This window comes from Aptenodytes patagonicus, chromosome 4 (genome assembly GCF_965638725.1).
Source record: "Aptenodytes patagonicus chromosome 4, bAptPat1.pri.cur, whole genome shotgun sequence".
In the NCBI taxonomy this organism is placed as follows: Eukaryota; Metazoa; Chordata; class Aves; order Sphenisciformes; family Spheniscidae; genus Aptenodytes; species Aptenodytes patagonicus.
The window spans coordinates 63,602,774-63,622,407 of NC_134952.1; the positions used below are offsets into that span (position 1 = coordinate 63,602,774).

At 43.0% G+C, this 19,634-nt stretch overlaps 1 protein-coding gene across 5 annotated transcripts in view; it reads right to left on the reverse strand.

The window, feature by feature from the left end:
• The window catches only part of ADGRL3 (adhesion G protein-coupled receptor L3), a 512,006-nt gene that overhangs the window by 63,388 nt on the left and 428,984 nt on the right, over positions 1 to 19,634 (reverse strand). For all 5 annotated transcript variants that reach the window (XM_076336963.1, XM_076336965.1, XM_076336964.1 and 2 more), the window contains 4 exons: positions 8,903 to 9,086; positions 7,965 to 8,087; positions 5,732 to 5,940; positions 4,870 to 5,046 (listed from right to left, as the gene is read on the reverse strand). In XM_076336963.1, the coding sequence (XP_076193078.1) occupies positions 4,870 to 5,046; positions 5,732 to 5,940; positions 7,965 to 8,087; positions 8,903 to 9,086 (693 nt within the window). The remainder of the gene's footprint in view (positions 1 to 4,869; positions 5,047 to 5,731; positions 5,941 to 7,964; positions 8,088 to 8,902; positions 9,087 to 19,634) is intronic.

The window sequence follows — 19,634 nt, forward strand, 5'->3', positions numbered from 1 at the left end:
TCAGAAAGTTAAGAAGGGTGATGCTAAGCAAATACGTACCCGTTGGACTGGGGGGAAAGCAAGCCGTGGCTAATAAGCTGCTGTGTGCTCAAATTTCTGACACCTGTAAGTGCTGAACTAAGAAACTGCAAATTCAAGGACTCGGAGTATGTCTTTCTGAAGCCAGGCTCTAGATGTTTTCAGGTAGGACACCCAGAAGTGGCTACCTGAGAAGATCTGGGTCAATGCTTCGGGGAACGCACAGACAAGGACTAGTGAGACGTCTAACCCAGCAGAACTAGAAACAGTAAGACACAACTAGGGTTGTGGGTGTAATAATTTTCTGGGCTCTCGGGGAGAGCCGTTCTGTCATAAGCTGACATTCCCTGGGATTTATTTTTATTAGCTTAATTTGGGTGTAATTTTAACACCCAAAACAACGTGTGTCAAACTGAGGGTGGGGAACTCAAGGAACTCCCTAGAGTGACTTACTGCCCACCTAGACAAAAAGCTCAAGGATTGCTACCAGGTACAACTCTGAATCGATCCCATAGGCATAGATTACTTGACCTAATAGGTATATTTGACCTACGGGGTCGTTTGAGAATTAACCCCTTTGATGGTACAAACGATTTGTCTTGCAAAATTCATTACATAGCGGTTTTAGTAATTTAATTCTGCAATTAGGGTTTTTTACAGTCCTGCACGCACTTCTGCTTTCATTCACTGCTGTTCAATCCCACAAGTGCTAATATATGGATAAGCCAGTACTGCAATAACTTCAGCTTGCTCTTTATATCTGAAATGGCTGTATTGCTTTAGGCAATGGACCACTGCATTCCATTTAGACTTCATATATTTTTATTCCTTTCTCTCCTTAGCTTGCCTAACACTTCCATTCCCCAAATAATTAGCACAGTGTAACGTGTTTGTGGTATAGAATAACATCTGAAAGCTTCCGATTAATTGCTACAGTTAAAACACCTTTCTTTTTTCCCCCCTTTCTTTCCTGTTTTATTTATTTATTTATTTATTTAAAGAAGAGCAAGCTTTGGCATTCACTACATACTGATAAGCAACATTTATCTACCCTGAGGTACCTTTGCTTATTCTGTTTTGGGTACTTTTTTTAATTGCATTTTCCCACCAGCTCTGAACTTGTTTTCTGGCTGCATATTTTTCCCATAGTACATTTAAGATGCATCTGCTATAATTAATATGATGCAAAGTGCAAGCTTATATGAAAAACAGCTTGTAAATTTTGAATAATTCTGTGGCAATTAGATAGGTAGAATGGCTTATTTAACTATGGGCTTTGTCCCATGGCATGGGACCCACCATGTTTTTATAGCATTTAAGGGTCATAACAAATATCCTACCGATTCAAACAATAGATAGATATTTAACATAGATCCCATCTATGTTAAACATATCTCATAATTTAACAAAATATCTATGAAACTGTAATAATTTTCCCATAACACAGGCCAAATGAACTTCTTAGCTGATGAAAACAGTGATTTGTTTCCAAGTCTTAGAATCTCCCTCCAAAGGGAGGTTCTCATTTTTCCTGGTAAATTGTCCGAAAGGGCAATGAACGCTGCAGGTCTGTAAGGTCATCCCTTGCCAGGAGGATGCATCAGCGAGGTCCAGCTCACAGGTCATTATGGTTCTGCTGTCCTCTTCCCATGCTAGCTGGGGCTCTGACAGCAGCTGGAGGAGTACTTGCAGGTGTAGGTCCATCGCTCTTCCCAGCAGCTATGCATCCTGCCTGTGTGTACAGCAGGCTCTTGGTCTTGGGCACTGTTATTTACCCCACTGAAATGTATGGGTGAATAAGAAACTCTGGGCCCAACTAATTTTAACAGGCAGGAAGCATTTTCAAATTAAAATTTCCTCCTCTTAATCGGGTACTGTCCTATTAAGACTGGAATTGATCCCAGCAACTTCTACTCTTGAAGCACACCAATAAATCCCTGCTGCTGTGGTCAGCCAATGTCAATTTCTGCCCCTTCGGACAAAGACATATTGCTGTTTCACGCTAGAGAGCCAGACGGCCATCAATCACCTCCTCAGCAGCGCTACCTTCCAGCTCCGCCTTACCACATATGCTCTGCTAATAATTGAATCCCAGCCTGTAACTAGCAGAGCAGCCACCGAGGTCTCCTCCAGAGAATATGCTCTTTTGCCATGCTACCAGGGAGGGAGATCATTCATGACCAGAAGTGACACTTGTCAAATTGAAGCAGCAGGACTCCGATGTCCGCTCCCCACGACGCCCAGTGTTCGGTCTCATTAGGTAGGGTGCTGTGGATACTCATTACACCAAAGGATGCTCCCTACGGATCCAAAAATCCGACAAACTGAAGTCAGTAAACTACAAATCTCAATTACAGGAGAAAACTGTTTCTGTTGCAAAACTCCCAGAATATTATTAATTATTATGTGTATGACAGTGCTTTTTAGGGATCCTAGTCACTGGCCAGAACACCGCTGCAAGAGGTCCTGCAGAAGCATACAACATCCTTTCCCCAAGGATCGTTCCACCTCCAAGAAGACTAAAAGGTCCTTGAGGCAAGGAATGCCTTTTTGTACAAGACACAAGACAACAAAATGTCTCAAAAGCATGCCTACGAGAGATGAGTGCGAGTCAATGAATGACAACAACCCCCATTTATTTTTAAACCTCCACCTTTCCAAACCCGCAGGTATTCTCCTGCCAAGACTTTAAAATCAACTCATTGCAACAGCATAAAGAATGTCACACAAGCCACCTCCCAGATCTGCCATGAGCCAGCTCCACCAGCAGACTGGAGCGGGATGGTGCCACCAGGAAGAGCAAGGTGATGAGCAGCTGGAGGGAAGAGTTGCAGATGTTTGCAGGGTATGCACCTGCCTTCACCCTCAGACCGGGATGATTGCTAAACCGGACATGCCAGGGAGCTGTGTGGTTGCATCAGAGTCAACAAAGTGGAGCCAATTTGGCTCTTACAGCAATGATACTTTGGCTGCAGCCTAATGATAAAACATGACCTGAAAGTCTTGAGGGCACTCATTAACACCCAGAAACACCCGCTGGCTAATAGCACACTGGCTTGTCACTCGGGAAACTTCCAGCTGTAGCTCTTTCCAACCTGTTGGCTGAGCATGGGCAAACAAGGGTCTCACATTCTCTTTCTGCAAGATGAGATAACACCAGCGCAACTAGTCTAATGAGGTTTGGGTGAAATGCCATGCAGACAAGGCTGACCTACTCGCAGTTTGGGAAGAGGCTTTTTCGGCGCTAGCCTGTATCTACACCACACAGTAGGGATCGCCCTCATTCACATCAGTGGAGTGGAAAGCTATCTGCCTTTCCCAGGTGCAACCTCTGACTTCAGTGACTCAGGTGTATCTGTTAACTCCAGGCAGGTGATAATGAGTCAAACACACATTTCTTTTGAAAATTCAAGCAGTTGTAGGAAATTGGCAAAAACAGACTTGGACTGCAGAATGCCATTAACCTGTAAACATGTGCTCTGAATAGGCCATTTCTTCAGACGTCTCCCAGGATAATGCCACAGCCATTTAATGGCATGTCTCCTGGACCGGCAGTGACTCCTGCAGAATACAATGGATATGTCATCCTGCAGCAGCAGCAAATCTATCCTGCCCCTCTCAGCTGGACCCAGCTGTTGTGGCAAATGTGCTGCCAGGCTCCCATTTCTTTTTTTGCAGAGCTTTGGTCATGCATGACGGTGCTTTAATATATATTTTTATTGCGGCTCTTCACACTCCTCTTCAGATTATCAAGTGAAACAAAAATATACAAAGGAGTGACACTGGAAGACTATTTGAGAAAAGGTCTTTTAAAACCATAATAGCTTTTGTGGTTATGCAGCCACAGAAGTGGCTCTGAAATGTTCTGCCTGCATGGAAGATGCCAGATCCATATCCAGCTCAGAGCCGTGGATTCTGCTGTAGTGCCAGGCACATGAAATGGAGACACCGCAACACAGAAAATCACTAGGCCAAAATCCTTTGGGCCTCAGGGCCTTCTCCTTTTCTTTCTACAGCAGCTGAGACTGTTCTCAACTAAAGACAGCCAAAACAGCTCAGGAAATGGAGGACCATCTCAACCATTCTCCTGTTCTTAAATAAAATCCCAAATGGGCACTCCCGAAGCCACTGCTACCATGAGAAACATCTATCTTCAGGAGTAACTTCTTTAGCTCCAGTGGGGATAGTCATGTGGGAAGCCAGAATTACACCATGGACCTAAATGCAGGCAAGGGAACTAGCTGATCATGTACTGGCCTCGGGTAGATGTACAGTCTATGCAGGATGGTATAAGGAGCTTCCCTTTTATGTGTAGCTCGCTGTCACATAGTGAGACGCAGAGAATGTATCTTTTTCCCCTAGTTGGAAGCTGGAAAATACTTTTGGGTCCACACATGCACCTCACACAAACATGTGCGGCAGTGTATCTGCAGCTGCTGCAAGCAGGACACACAACTCGCATCCCTATGAGCCAGGCTCTGCATGTTTCTGTCCCATCAGCCAGGGTGCTCGCTACTCCCTGGTGGCACAGTGAGGACCCCACGAGCAAGGACCCAGCCAGGAGTTCTGCACCAGTAAGCAAAGGATGTGGCAACAGCTAATTCTGCTCACTCGTCCTCCTAAGCTAAGAGCTGCCCATGCCAGGAGCTCAAGACAGGCTTTGCATTGGTGTGACTATCTCCTGTCTCACCATACAGCAGAACGGAGATTTACACCAGATGGTTTCTACCGTTGGAGTTACTGTCACACAGCAATTTCCCTGCTCAGCTCCATTTGCAGTAACAAAATGGTGTTATATTGGCCACTTTTTGTGCCCAGTGCATTGGCAGCCTGTGAATCTGCAACACCTACCTTAACTTCCACGTGTGCCATCAGGACCGCAAAGTTGGTTAGGTGATTGCAGGAGCATGTCGTGTGCGTCTTGTTAGTTGTCAGGAGTCGACATCCCTGGGTGGACCAATACCCTGTCATTGTACGCTTTGTATAGCTCCAGAATGAACAGTTTGGATTGAAATTTTCTTCTGACTGCTGCAGGGAAGAAATGCATAAATGCAATAAAAATGGTAGGGTTTCAGACATTTCTAAATGCACTATTTTTCTTTTTCCAGAGGCACTTTGTAACTCTCACCCTTTTAATTTTGGATAAACAATCAGCAGTGATTTATACATCAAGTATTACTTGCCAATACCAGAGAAAGTTAGATTGTTGCTGCTCTCTTTGATAATGCAAACTTAGTTCTTTGTTCTTGATTAATTTCAGCCAGACTAAATCCAGCTCTTCAAAATCAGATTGCTTCATTTGCATTGCAGAGTAGAGAAATTAATTGTTTTAAGCAATCAACTTTTGCAATGACTGTGCTTGGCTAACAGGAGGACTAGCTGTCCGCTTTCACTGTAATTCCACTTTCCCCTAATATCCCCTGCCACCATGATAAAATAATATTATGGTCTATTCTAATATATTGGTAGTTTTTAATTACAGAATGACGTGTGTCAGCAACTGAGCAATGGGCATCAGCTCAAAGGAGACTCTTTCTTTACTTTTATTAATGCAATGTAAAAGAGACATTCTCCATAAATAACACAAAGTGCAAAGGAACAAATGTATAATTCAAATTCTAATCAAGGACTGCTGGGGGCCTCACATCAGCCAACTTTTGCATCACTTTGTTTTAGAAATTGAAAAACAAAAGTGCTTTTTGAACTCACTCACCTTGATGTGCTTGACAGTAAACACCACGGGATCAGCTAGGTAAACCTTATTGCTGAACTCTTTGTTTATTGCTGCTGTGATGACAGGGGAGTTGACAATGACGGAGTGATTAGTCGACATTGCTTCTGTTCCCAACTTCATGCTGGCGTTCTCCGTGGAGAGATAGGTGCCCAGGTTGTTGTACAGCACAAAAGCCACCCTGATTTCACCTAGAAGAGCAGTAAGAGGTTAGATATCCAGGTCAGTGCACTGACGTTTTTTTTTCAGATGACAAATCTCTCCTCTGAACCAACTTTAAAACTTCTCTGAGAAAATGTGAAAGGACCAAGATGTGGCATATGAAAACTCACCTCCTCCTGCCAACCCCAATGAGCACCATGAGGTGCAATAAGCGGTCCATGGATAAGAAGGGCAGAGCTGCCTCTCTCAAAACAAACTTTTACAAGCAAACAGATCAGTGGAAGACAGACAGAGAAGGTGGGCTTATTTTTGGCATCAGTGGGTGTAACTGGCTCCAGAGAAAAGAGGCCAGGTGGCCCATTTCCCACCTGACATAACACTTTATTTTCCAGGCTATGCTTGGGAAACATGTTTTGTTCTGGCCTATTGCAAGGATGCAGTATAAAACTGTAATTTAGTCCATTAATAAATTAAGACTACCTCAGAAAAGTGTGGGGACAAATCTGGGAGAAGGAATCCAAAACTTTCCAACACAATTCTATTCTCACATGAAGGGTAAAACAGAATTGCAGAAATTTCATTAAAAAATATATTTCTTTTCTTAATTTGCCAATCAGATATCCCCTCTTCCACAAAAAAACCCACTATTAGGGAGCCTGCAGAAAACCCAGGCTACCAGCCAACTGTTTTTAACTGACACCATCCAGTTTGCCTTCTGTTTTGCACATTATTTCAGAGGCTATAAAAAAGAATTGAATGTGATTAGTTTGCCTTTATATGTATTAGTTGTGCGGAGGTATTTTTTTGTTTCTATAGGAATCACCCCAGCTTCTGAGGAAGGATGACTGACTCCAAAGGTCCCTCCTAACCTAAACCCTTCTATGATAATTTTATTTCTAGCTCTTTTGTGACCTCTGGGTAGGTGCCAAGCTGGTGCAAATTGATAGATGGGGTTCTCCTGATTTGACCAGAACTCCAGTGATACCATGCTTAGAAATACAGACTTGCCGTTCCTTGCTGCCAACACAGTTTCTCTTTCCTTACAAACCTCCAAAGCCCACTAGCGGAGTAAAACTCCTGTGCCACTGGAGTTTTGCTATGCATCTTGGGTTTTACAGTGTCTCTAAAAGAAACTTGTCTTCAAATCCTACATGCAAAGGTACCAAACCCCATCAAGGAAGCCAATGGCAAAACTTTCTTTCTGAACCACCATACCGAACTTTTCTCTCAACAGTTGTCAGAAATTTTTGGCAGTTTTAACGCATCTGGTCTGGCTGTAATACTGCCCTATCACTCCACGTTTTGCCTGCAGTGATCAAAGCCTGTACTAGAGTTCTTTCCCCCTGCTCACAGGTTAAATTTTAAAGGAACTCAGAAATAGGAGTATGTTAGGCTCATTAGTAGAAAGACTGGGAGTTTGAAGTTGGTCTATAGTGGGACTGTAGAGATCAACAAACATGTCTGCTCAAATTCCTGGTCTGGAAATAAATGGCTTGGCAGCATGTAGACCATTCACATATAACAACGTCTTTAATTCATGCTATATCAGGAGGTTCAAAAGCTTCAGAGAGAAAGGCACTGAAGATTTAGACTCATAACAGTTAATCAACCTTTTCTGCCATGTTGGCTCCTTACTAATATTTGCTACTATAGTTTCTTCCCTCTCCCTTTTCAGATATTTGTATAGTTCCCCACTGTGAAGCAGTTTACTCAAACAAGCTTCTTATCCCATCTGAAGCCTCCTACTGCAGAAAACAGCAGTTAAAAGCACTTCTCTGGACTCAGCACTGTGCCCCCACAGCCACATCATTTAAGGATCTGATGCATTTTTACCAGCACATAATACTTTTGAAGGCTGTGAGTCACTTAGCAATATACTACATTCCCAATCAGCCAACTTAGCTTGCAGTCAAGGGCATGAGCAACTGATGCTACTGTTAATTTAAATATTAACATAGCGATTAATACTATACTTACAACTGGTTAAACACAAAACAATGCTTAAAGCACAACAGATTCATGAGACTGGCATGGCCGGAGGTGCTGGACCTACCGTTTCGACCATTTTGTTTCAAGGTATTTGCTGACAGCTGAATGGCGCTCCCGTGGCCCATGTTCTGAGGAAACTTCAGATCTTCCAGATTCCCATCTGTGCTTAGTCTCGCAACTTCCAGCTCTGTTTGCAAGAGAGACCGACACTAAGAAAAATCTCTACAGAAATAATCTTTGACATGACACTTCAAAGCTACAAAATGGTGTTCCAGACCATCTGAGAGCAGAGGAATCAACTTACAATGTTTCACGCTAGACTCTGTTTGGGCTCCTATTTCTTTTTAAATCTTTGCCCTGAAGAAGTTTTAAATTTAATTAAAAAAAAAAAAAGCAAATAAATTTTACTCTCTGTGGAAGACAAAAGACAACCAGTTCTTGTAAACAAGAACCTCAGGATATTAAGGACAATAGTTAAAATGAAAATCTGAAAATGCTAGTACTTTGCCACTGGCGATTGGTACTTTCTGTAAATGTTATCAGTGCTCGGGATCTGTATTCATAGAAATAGAAAGAAGAGTTCTTCTCATTTTACATATGCACAGTGGGAGTGCTAGTGCTTTCTGTCATGCTTGTTTTTTAATTAAAATCAACAATCAGCTAAATAAAGACACAAATTTGTACGAAATGAAACACAATTGCATTACGATGAACAATCTCTCTGTGAAGCGGTGCTCTCATTGCTCTAGCACCGATTTTGCTCTCAAAGCCAGGAGTAATAAGGGCATGTTAGGTGCTCATTTTCCATGGGATTTCAAGGGTAGACAGCTGCCTTATTCCTTTAGGCTCTTTTGGAAAGACTTCTAAGTCCTTCGGACAAAGGACCAAGACATATCTAACAAATTGCTCTCCAGTCAATCTAGGGGCCAAGACCGAAGCCAGGTTTCCCAGCCTTTACTCTCCCTCCGGCTGTTCTTGGTATTTATGGGATCTGTCCCTTACGGATGTTGTCAGTGTTTTCCCGGACGATGTCCGTCTTCAGCAGGTTATCAGCCAGAACAAAGGCACTGTCCTCCACGGTGTCAAGTAACTTGGTGGCTGCGCGCTGCTGTTCGTTTGCGTTCAGGTCCCTCCATGCATTCAGAGCCTGAGGCTGCAGGAGGTTGTTCATCGTCTCCACCATGGCCTGCACGGGAGAGGGATCGAGTGAGAAAGGGCTCTAGCAAACCTAAAGCACCACTGAGACCTCTGATATACGCTCAGTCCCATCCTCCACACACATCAGTTTATAGGGAGAAGACAGCATCTCATTTCCCCACCCATTGGGGCAGCCTGCAATGGAGCTAGGCATCTTTTATCTCATCAAATGGAAGAAGGAGGAAATGTTGATTTTATTCTAAATGCAAGCTGGGAATAGCGCTTTTCTGCTTATGTGATCAGCAGCTCTGGGCTTGGAGTAAGAAGGAATTAGAGGTTGGGGGGGGGCAGATGTGAGATGAGGAAATCATTAAGGAAACATGGAGGAAAATAGATTTCAAAACCCATCTGTGAAGCAGGTTGCTGCTACCTGCAGCACCAAAATTCAAGAGTAGGGCTGGGGCACCCAAGGAAGGTATTTAGTATCTACAAGGGCTACGCTCCTTAAAGCGCTTCCCACCACATAACCTCTGGCAGGCAGTCATGAAGACACAGACACAGTTGAGTTACGCCACTTCATCCAGAGAAGCAGCAGGTGCCTGTAGAGATTTAGTTAAGACACTATATTTCAAATCGTTCCATTCAGGAAGGAGTCAGCCTCGCGGTAGGAACTTCAGTCCCTCCTGTGGTGCACCTTCTGCCCTGGGCTGCCATGCACAAAGAGCTCTCCCACGGAGAGCTTCCCACAGGTTAATCTGGATGCCATCCAGGATCACATGAAACCGCACTGACCTCATGATTGCAAAATTACAGCAGTAGAGCCTACCCAACCTGAAGGTTTTGCTCAACTGTCGTGGTTTAACCCCAGTCGGCAACCAAGCACCACACAGCCACATGCTCACCCTCCCCTTCCCAGTGGGATGGGGGAGACAATCGGAAGAGTACAAGTAAGAAAACTCATGGGTTGAGATAAGAACAGTTTAATAATTAAAATAAAATAATAACAAGAACAAGAACAACAACAACAAAAAATTGTAATAAAAAGGAAAACAAGAGGGAGAAAGAGAGGAACAAAACCCAGGAAAAGTAAGTGATGCAACCACTCAGCACCCGCCGACCGATGCACAGCCAGTCCCTGCGCAGCAATCACTGCCCCCTGGCCAACTCCCCCCCAGTTTATATACTGAGCATGATATCATAGGGTATGGAATATCCCTTTGGCCAGTTTGGGTCAGCTGTCCTGGCTGTGCCCCCTCCCAGCTTCTTGTGCACCTGGCAGAGCATGGGAAGCTGAAAAGTCCTTGACTTAGTGTAAACACTAGTTAGCAACAACTAAAACATCAGTGTGTTATCAACATTATTCTCATCCTAAATCCAAAACACAGCACTATGCCAGCTACTAGGAAGAAAATTAAGTCTACCCCAGCTGAAACCAGGACATCAACCTAAAACCCCCATTTAGTTGCTAACCAGAGCTGACTCAACTACCTTTCAGCTAACATTTTTTAATGAGACCAGCTGTACCAGTTAGTAGAACTGATTGTGCAAAGGAAAAAAAAAAAAGGTACTTTGATTGTGCTTTCTTCTGCTGGTTAGTATCTAGCCACCAGGCAGGCCTGCCCCACAAAGAAACACCTCCACTGCCAGCTAATGCTGACTGCAGAAACCAACCTTCCCTTTGAGATGAAGTTGCCATTCTTAATAATTTTCTGTACGCTGAATACGTAGGCATCAAACCCACACCTCTGTTCTTCAAGGCAAGGACAGTCCCATGGGATTTCAACATGCTGAAAGCCCAAAGGATGCCCCATGGGCTCACTTCCATGGAAATACTTCAGTATTTACTCCTGACAGTGTTTCTAAACCCACCTGTACAACATGACGTGAAAAGAAGATAGGGCATGGTCCATTCTCCAGCAGAGCCCTCAGGAGGAGTGTTACAATGGCAACACATGGCACAGAGAGTGTGGGGCATCCTGACTCACTCACCAGTCATGGTCAGATACAAATGTGCAATGGGAGAATATAATCACATCAAACCAGAATTTGATTTTATTGCTATATCCAGGTGACCTTAAAAAAAATTTCAATTACAGCAAGGTTCAAGGAAAAGCAAAGACAGCTAGACCTGCCACTGCTGGTGCTTTTAATCCCAGCAAAGACATTTCACTGAGACATTGCCATGTGCATCTTTATCCTAAATGTCCTTGAGGTTGGAAGGTTTCTCATACCACCATGGTTTCTATTGGAAGACTGAGCCAGAATCGGGCTCCTCTGACAGTACAAAGCTCCTACTCTCCAGCCTTCATTTATTCATGATCAATTAACTCATTTGTTCTTGTGCCAAACCTCTCCTGTACCTTAAACAGATCTTCCCCTCCCTGGCAGCTACTGCCCTGGTCCCTTGCTTAACAGACAACGTTTCTCCTGAGCCTCACAGCTTGGTTTCCCAAGGTATGGAGTAACCCATACTTCAACCACTGAAGCAAACTGAAATGGCTGAAAATCTTGTCCTCTAGTCTTTTTGCTGTCCAGCCTTTACAATCCAGGACTGGAATCCCTTTCTCATTTGCTGTTAAGTGGAACTTATTAACCATAAATCAATTTCTTAAACTGATTATTAAACTGATTTTCCTAAATAGTCTAAAAATCATCTTAACACATTTAATATGTGCACAACAAAAAACTGGTTGACTTTAATAGTCAAGAAGAAATACTAAAAATCCATAGCATTTAAGTGGGTTTTTTTTAGGGTTTTAAAATCTGGAAGACTGATCTCTGTAGCTCTTAATAAAATTCTATAGTTTACTTTGGTAGCTTATCTCTTTACAGGCAAAAAGGAGTTAGTATTCTGTTCCAGTGACCAAAAAGCTTGACTATTTTCCTGTGCAGGTTCTACACAACATAGTGTTTTCTTGCAAAGATCTTTTATGCACGGAAAGCAGAAAATGAGGATTTTTCCCCCCTTTCAATGTTATCATGCAGACTACAATTTGCCTTACTTCCATTTAGCTCAGCTACTAATGGTGTCTTTAAATCTCTGCTAAAACAATATCCTGGATACTTTTATCAATATCTGAACGGTGGAAAGAGTCTTTGCAGCAAATCCAGCTCCTGACTCTGGATGGACAGGTAATGCCTATTTGTCAAAACATGAAACAGATGCCGAAATATTTGTGTTACACTGAAACATCTGCTGCAAAGATTTTTCCCCAGAAAAATTAGTTTATCTACCATCTAATGCATTTTTTTTTTTTTTTTTTTAAATGTGTGTGCATGTGTGCCTGCAAAGTTTGAGAGAGAACACCAATTAGGCCTAATGTGCCGCTTTCTGCACAGTGTGTACTCTCCACCCAATGGATGCGGTGCTGATGAGCATCCATGCTCTTGAAGTGACTAACCTGAAACCATCCATTTCACAGCACTTTGGATCTGGGGTCTGACGCAAAAGCTCCAGAAAGATTTCCAAGGACTTTGGGTCAGGTTCTTAGCACGTATCCGAACAAAGCTGGTAGACTGTCTTCATTGGCGTTACATCCGAGATGAATTTAGTCCATAGCTTTTCCCAGAGGGTCACTGCTCTCACCTGTCTCAGTGCATTAATCAAGTGTTCCCCACATTATATTTCTGAGTGCAACACTTAATGATGGCTGAGTGCTGCAGGCTGAAGCCAAGGAAATGAGGTGCTAACGAAATGTTTGCATTTTGGACAGGAGCTGAGGTAGGTGTTTAAATGAAACAAAACAGATGTTAAAGCAACAGTGTCTCTTGAGACAGAGATGCCAACTGGGAAAAGTCGGGCAGGGGAGCAGGAACTGTGGGAAGGCAGGCACACAGGACAAGGATTGGCCTGTGTCTTTGTATTTAAGCTGAGCCGTCATGGTTTAGGTGGTTTTGGTTTTGGCACCTGCTCCAATGACTGTGGTCTGATGAAGCTCCAGCATAGAAGAAGCAGCAGTGCCAAGCTCCCAGGAAAGCCTGTCAGTGACCAGCGGAAGGAGGGTTAGCCCTGACGGAGGACTTTTGAAATGAAGAAGGCATGAGATAGGTGTGCTTGAGAGTTGATGGCGTGATAGGTTTTACCTGAGCTCTCTGGTGATCCTGATAAAGGTGGGGACTTTCAGAGGGAGCTAGGAAAGTTCTGACCTAGTTTCAACCCACCTCACTTCAAGAATTTAACATGCAGCCAAGTCAGGAGCCCAGACACTCTCTAGTTTCTCTCCCTGCTGAAAGTAGAAGGAACTACACCAAGTATTATCCCCATTTAGGTGTCCAAAGTCACATCAGATTAATCCTATCCCTGAAGAACTCAACACCTATTAAAGGATGCTGCCTGTTTACCTCACTGAAGACCCTGTCCTTGCTTCCCAAGCTAAAGGACTTCCTCTGCTGTGGTTTTCTTCTCTTCTCCTGCCTGATCCCTCTTCCAAATGCAGCTCAACTGGGTGAACAATTTCCAAAGCACCCTTGTGAGCCTCATGCAAAATAAAAATGTGGGGCTTGGAATCCAAACATACCTCAACATCACCCACAGCATGGCACCAAACCAATGCCATGGTTGCTGGGGCTTAATGTATAGACAGCACAAGCACACGTATGCCCAGGGAGAAGGACAACTCAAGTAACTCAAACGACATCAAGGGAAAGTTTTCACAAGACATAGCTTGCTTGTTTATAGCCTAAGATCAAATGAGGGAAGAAGGGCATGGCAGAAGGGAACCAAGAAGAAAGACTTTCCATCTGCCTTTCTATCCCGAGATATGTAGGTGTAGCCATATGCTGCCTGTGACGTCAGGGTACCTATACATGCAAAGCCAAACCCCCTAAATACAAGCCTGTAAAGAGCAACCATCCTGGGTCAGAGAATATTAGATTCAGTGGACCTTTCATGTCTCCAGCAGTGGCTACAATTGGACATCGAGAGAAGAGCAAGAACATGCCAAGCATAGAAGACAAATCCCATGATGGTGATCCATTTCATTATGCAGTTATATAGCACCACAGAGTGTACATTCAATGTAAATAAATATTAATAAATTGCAGAGGGAGATTTTTTCCCCAAATAAGGGCATATGCTCATGATTTCTTGATTTTGTCCTGAGGTTACAAAACAGAAACAGAATGTAAACCTTCCTTCTCAGACACTTACAGATTGGTATTAAAAGATATATTGTCAAAAGGCAACTAATTAGGAGTCTTACAGTAATTATACATTACTAAAAGGCCAATCGTACATATCCCATTGATTTCCTTTGTGACAGCTGCTTCATTCCATAAAACTGAATTTTGCTTGTTCATTTAGTTCTATCTTCTCCCCCTCTAGAAATGTCTGGTGAGAATATCTGGCTATGTGACACAGTTTAAACCTAGGAGGGGAGTATATATCCAGTGATACCACATCCATTTATTTATCTCTCACCATACCAACGTCCAAGGCACTGCTCTTTGACAAAAGCAGATTCTGTAATGTAAAATCTGTCTTTAATTGGGAGTCAACACTGGAAATCACTAAGAGATGTTAGACGTACGTACTCATCTCATTACCAAACTTGGGACCAGACTGCATTGTGCTATGGTGCTTAAGCACAGCAACCCTAACTTTAGAAAACCAGCAGCTCTCCTAGAGTTAGGACCTCTCCAAACCTTTATTGTTCATTTTGGCCTCTCGCTGAGCAGCTAATGGAAGAACAAAAATGCCAACAAACTTACAACTGGAGAAAATACTGCTTCATGACAAGTGAATACCAGCAGGTGCTACAGGGAATATTGGTTGAATCCTTGTGCTGCGTAATTTTCAAATATGCAGTTTGTCCTTCCTTACAAAGGAGCACCTCCTTAAAAGGAGACTGAACACACTGTATACATCATTTTGCATGGAACCTACATCAAAGTCTTACCTCCTATAGCAGCTTTGGGAGAATGAGGACAGTGGCACAGGGCATTAAAGCACCACTTTTGCAATGACATCTCTAACTAAAATATCTGCAGTTTATAACTTTTAAAGCCCTGTCTCATACTGCTAACACTTGTCTTCCTTGATCTCACAGGAATATTTCATGCAATGCACTTTCAAAAATTAGGATAGAAGGAGCAACAAGGCTGTGCTTTGCATCAGTAGACTAAAATCACAGCTGGTGCATGAAACAAGCAGTGCTTGTACAGCTATCCCTGTACCAAAGGTGTTTGTGCAATCACACAGACACAGCATCAGGCTGTGCTTACGGCCTAAGGTTCCGGTCCTGCCTGAGGTCTCCAGGTACTGCTCCAAAACAAGTGCATTATCATCTTTATTTGAAGCATGTGAAAACATTACTAGCCCACTTTTTAACAGCAGCTTGAGGTTTCATGGCAAATCAGCAGAGAAAAAAAGCATAAAACCCCTTTCAGGTCCACAGTGCACAGTGAAAATGAAAAACCAACAGAAAGCAGATGCACTGAAATGTGGATATGGTTCAATGATCTCAACGTTCTGCTCTTTTTTCCTTTATCCTACTGCAAAGCGGTGGTACTTTAAAAAAGCTTACCTGCTTCCTTGCTCAAGAACAGCTGGTTTTGCTCTGTATACATATGAAACACCCAGTGCTAAAACAAAACTTTTTCTTAAGCTATCAATATTTGCAAGCCTCCAAAGTAATTGAGTTAAAGGCACAATCAATGCCATTGATGGCAAGTTCTGCTGGAAGTTGTGTGATTCTTGCCTCTGGCCAGAAAAAGCACCAGTACAAGAGAAACTCCCATTAACTCTGAATGTACCTGGTGCAGCCAGAATGGGCCCTTTGGAGAAGAGGACCAGCATGAAAGCATGGATCTGGGCATGCAAGGAGCCACTTCTGTCAAGGTTATGGCATTGAAAGGGACTAGCTCAGGAAATGACATGTCTTTTTAGAGGCAAATGAATGGCACCCGATCCCACTACACAGGGGTCACCAATTAAACTGGAACAGTCATCTGCTCTGTGGGACTTCAGGTCAAAAATAGATGCACATCTCATTTCTTCAGCTAAACAAGGAAAATGTCATTTTGGCTAAATGATGGTGTTAAATCCGACTTCTTAGCTGAGAAGTGCCTTCAAATCTGTCTGACAAGGCTCTTCACCCTTGGATGGTTTTTTGCCTTGTCATTTATTCTTTTAATTTCAAATTAAAATTTGTCTCTGGTCAAAGCATAAGTAAGCACACTGAAGACAATTTCTTACAGGGAAGCCCAGCCACTGTCTAAGGCTTTTTACAAAGCAATAAGGTAATCACAAAACAATTATAATATTCAGTGAAATGGACAAACACATATTTAGATTGAAAGTAGCTGAACCTCAACGAGTGCTTAAAAAGAAATAAATCATTAGAATATCTACTGCTAATCTCCGCTTCTGCCTTCAAAACTAAGCCAGAAACACTAGCCTACATCTAGCACCAGAGTGGTGTTTGGCAACTGATGGTACCGGTTTTGGTGAACTGAGCCAAAACCTACTACTCATGGCAAAGGCAAGAGGAGATCTTCCCCCAACCTTGCAGAGGAATTTCTAAAATCGCTCCATAGATTGAGAGCAAAGGCTCTCAAGAAAGAGCATACAACCTTCTCTTTTCAACTCTACAGCAAATGTTTATGCTGTGGCTACAGGAACTGTACTGACTCAAATGGCCTGAATTTCAGTGGCACTGAGAACTCACTGCAGTGAGAAGAAAGGCACTGACCTTTATTAAAATTAGGCCACCTACAAAATGCTTAACTATGGAATTAATGGTCTTGCACTAGGCATGCAAGGTTTGCAATCTTGGCCTTGAACTACCAATAATCTCCTAATGGGAGCACACAAAAACCCAGGAGATCTGAGAAACAGAAGAAGGTTACAAATTACAGGTTATGGTTTTGCTTTGCTGAGTATACGAGGAAGAATATTTTAAGGTCAGAAGGCATCTGTAGGACTGAAATAAAGGGAATTGATTGGGAAGAAGGAAATAACATACGATCTATTTCATCTAATGAGATCTTCCCTGCAGAATAAGCTGAGAACTGCATTTATGAATCATCTGTATTTGCTGCCCTACTGTTTGGGATTTGAGACTATACAAGCAATCGCTGGAGTAATTACACCGGGGAAGTGAGCAAAGTTGTAGCAAGAAAGGAAAATGGCTTGCAAACAAGAAATGCCTCTTTGACAGAATATCCATAGCTTTCAAGGGAACTCCTAGGGAGTCCATGAGACTCATCCTTTCCTCTAACAGTCCAAATCAAAAGGACGTCTCCCACTGACCTCTACGGCAATTTATACTGAGACTTTTTACCAGTGCCACCAGATTCCAGGACTGACTCAACCTAAAGCAGACAGTAAGCACATAGCAACATAGAAAACACTAGATTCTTCTCTCAGTTTTGCTGTGTTATGTGTGGGCATATAACCATAGGTGTAGCTCAGCTGTAGGTAGAGAAATATGCGGTCACCCTCCTTTTTAATATTTATGCGAAGAATTTCGGAGTCCAGTGACAAACCCAAGACTGCTGCTTTGATCCTGCTCTCCCCTAACAACAGGCTCACCGCAGCAGAAACATGCAGGATAGGGATTTCTAGTTTTGCTCTTGTTGACACAAATCAAGTGCAGGTTCCTCAAGCTGTGAAGTATATTAAGTTCACAGAGTTTTAACAAAGGGCTACCAAACCACAGAACCCCGCTGCGAGTCACACTTCTTTCAGATGTCCTTTTAATTATATTAAATGAAAGTTTGGGGCACTTTGATGCTGATGGGCAAACATCTTGATCTCTTGAAAAAGCTGCTAAAAGTACTCCCTGTAGCTATAGTTAATATACGACATTGTATGCACACTGCTAGCCAATTTATTCCAGCCACTTTAACAACGATACCTCGCCCAACACGCTGTGCAGAATGGCATCAGGAGTTGAGCAATGCACAAATCATTAGAGGACTCTGAAAGTTGTTTGACACGCACTGCAGAGCTCTTTGTCATACAGCCAATTAAGTGACCAAACAAGGAACTTGAAAATCCTCATTAATTTGCCCCTTTCTATATAAATGGAGGTTAGAGTCTTTCTTGTCACAGGCACAACAAGAACACAAGTAAACGCAGCATAATTCAATTTACACTCCCTCTTAGAGCTACAAGTTTCTTTCGTTTAGTGTTCATAGAAGTTGGGACCAGCCGTGCAAGCAAGAGAGAAGTGGGACAAACAGAATTAATCCACTTACTTTAAATAGTACTGGCTAAGTCCCAAATGCATTCCCAGTCCCTTTTATCTGCTGAGAGCTACTAGGTTAGCAAAGAAAAAAAAAAGTCTCTTCTACTCAGCTCTAAAATTAATGCCTTGAATCCTCTGAGGAAAGCCTTTCATTTTTTGCTTAGTACAGCAATTCAAACAGCCCATGTTTCAAGCATGAAGCATTCAGAAAACTTCCAGAACAACCAGAAGGACAACTCTGACCGCAACCACCCGCCACTGTCTTCTACCTAGAACTTGCCAGCAGCTCAGCACCAGCTTCATCAGTGGTTCCAATGTTCTTGTGATCTTCATGGAGCGGGTGGCACCTGCATAATCTTCACCACTTGCTGTACAGATAAGCCCAGAATTACAAAACAGGGTAAGCTGATTTACAGGACAGCCCAGAGGATGGCAGGAACCAGAGCAGCAAACGCCATTAGACCAGGAAAATGCTGCAAAAGCAACGCTCTGCTGCCTCCTTCCATCCTTCCCACAAAGCTGCCACGCAGGCTATCTATTGTATTCACCAGCCTCCAGCTTTGAAGCCACCGAGACTGGCTGTAAAAATAAAAAAACGAAAAGAATGGGAACCCTGTGAATTTTTTGTCTTCCGAGATCTGCATCCCAAACACAGCATGCAATTTCACATGGGAAGAAGCTGCTGGCTGGCACCACAGGGAAAGACATTGGCCTCATGATGCCCCAGAGCTCCAGCCCACAAATTCAAGTGAAGAAAGGAGGTGAGCTCACATCTTGCAATCAGGTGCACATATGTGATAAAAAGACTCTACATGCCCGGATGTGGTATGAGCCTTTATTAAAGCTTGTGTTTCCAGCTACTAAATCTTACAGCAAAATTCTCTTTTTTCCCCATGTTTAAGTTTTCCATGTTAATATGGCCTAATTTATTGCAATATCTGAGTACTCAGCCTTTTTTTTTTTCTTTCTTTACTGCCCCACCTCCATTCCCAGAGGCCAGGGAAATTGTACCCATGGCATTTTAAGTTGGGGAGCTGAGAAATAGTCAGCCCATGCCACTTGCTGAAGGGCATGGAAGAAATCTGTGACACCAAACCCAGTTTCACAGCCCCCAAAAGATAAATGTTTCGTGTTTTCTACAACTTCTGAAAAAATTACAGAAAATTAGTACCGGCTTCCGTCACACACTAGTCACCAAATGAAGCTATGCTAATCAAATGCGTCACCCATTGTGACTCATTCTCCCACACAATGACTTTTGCATCCTTTTCCCAAAATAGAGTGCAAGAACAGTGCACTGCAGAAAGGTGGGCATGAGAGATGTAGATCTCTGCTCTCCAAAAAGCCATGCATCAGGTCCAAGCTCTCCTTAGCTAACGGAGCACCCTTCCGAGGCCACTCACTCC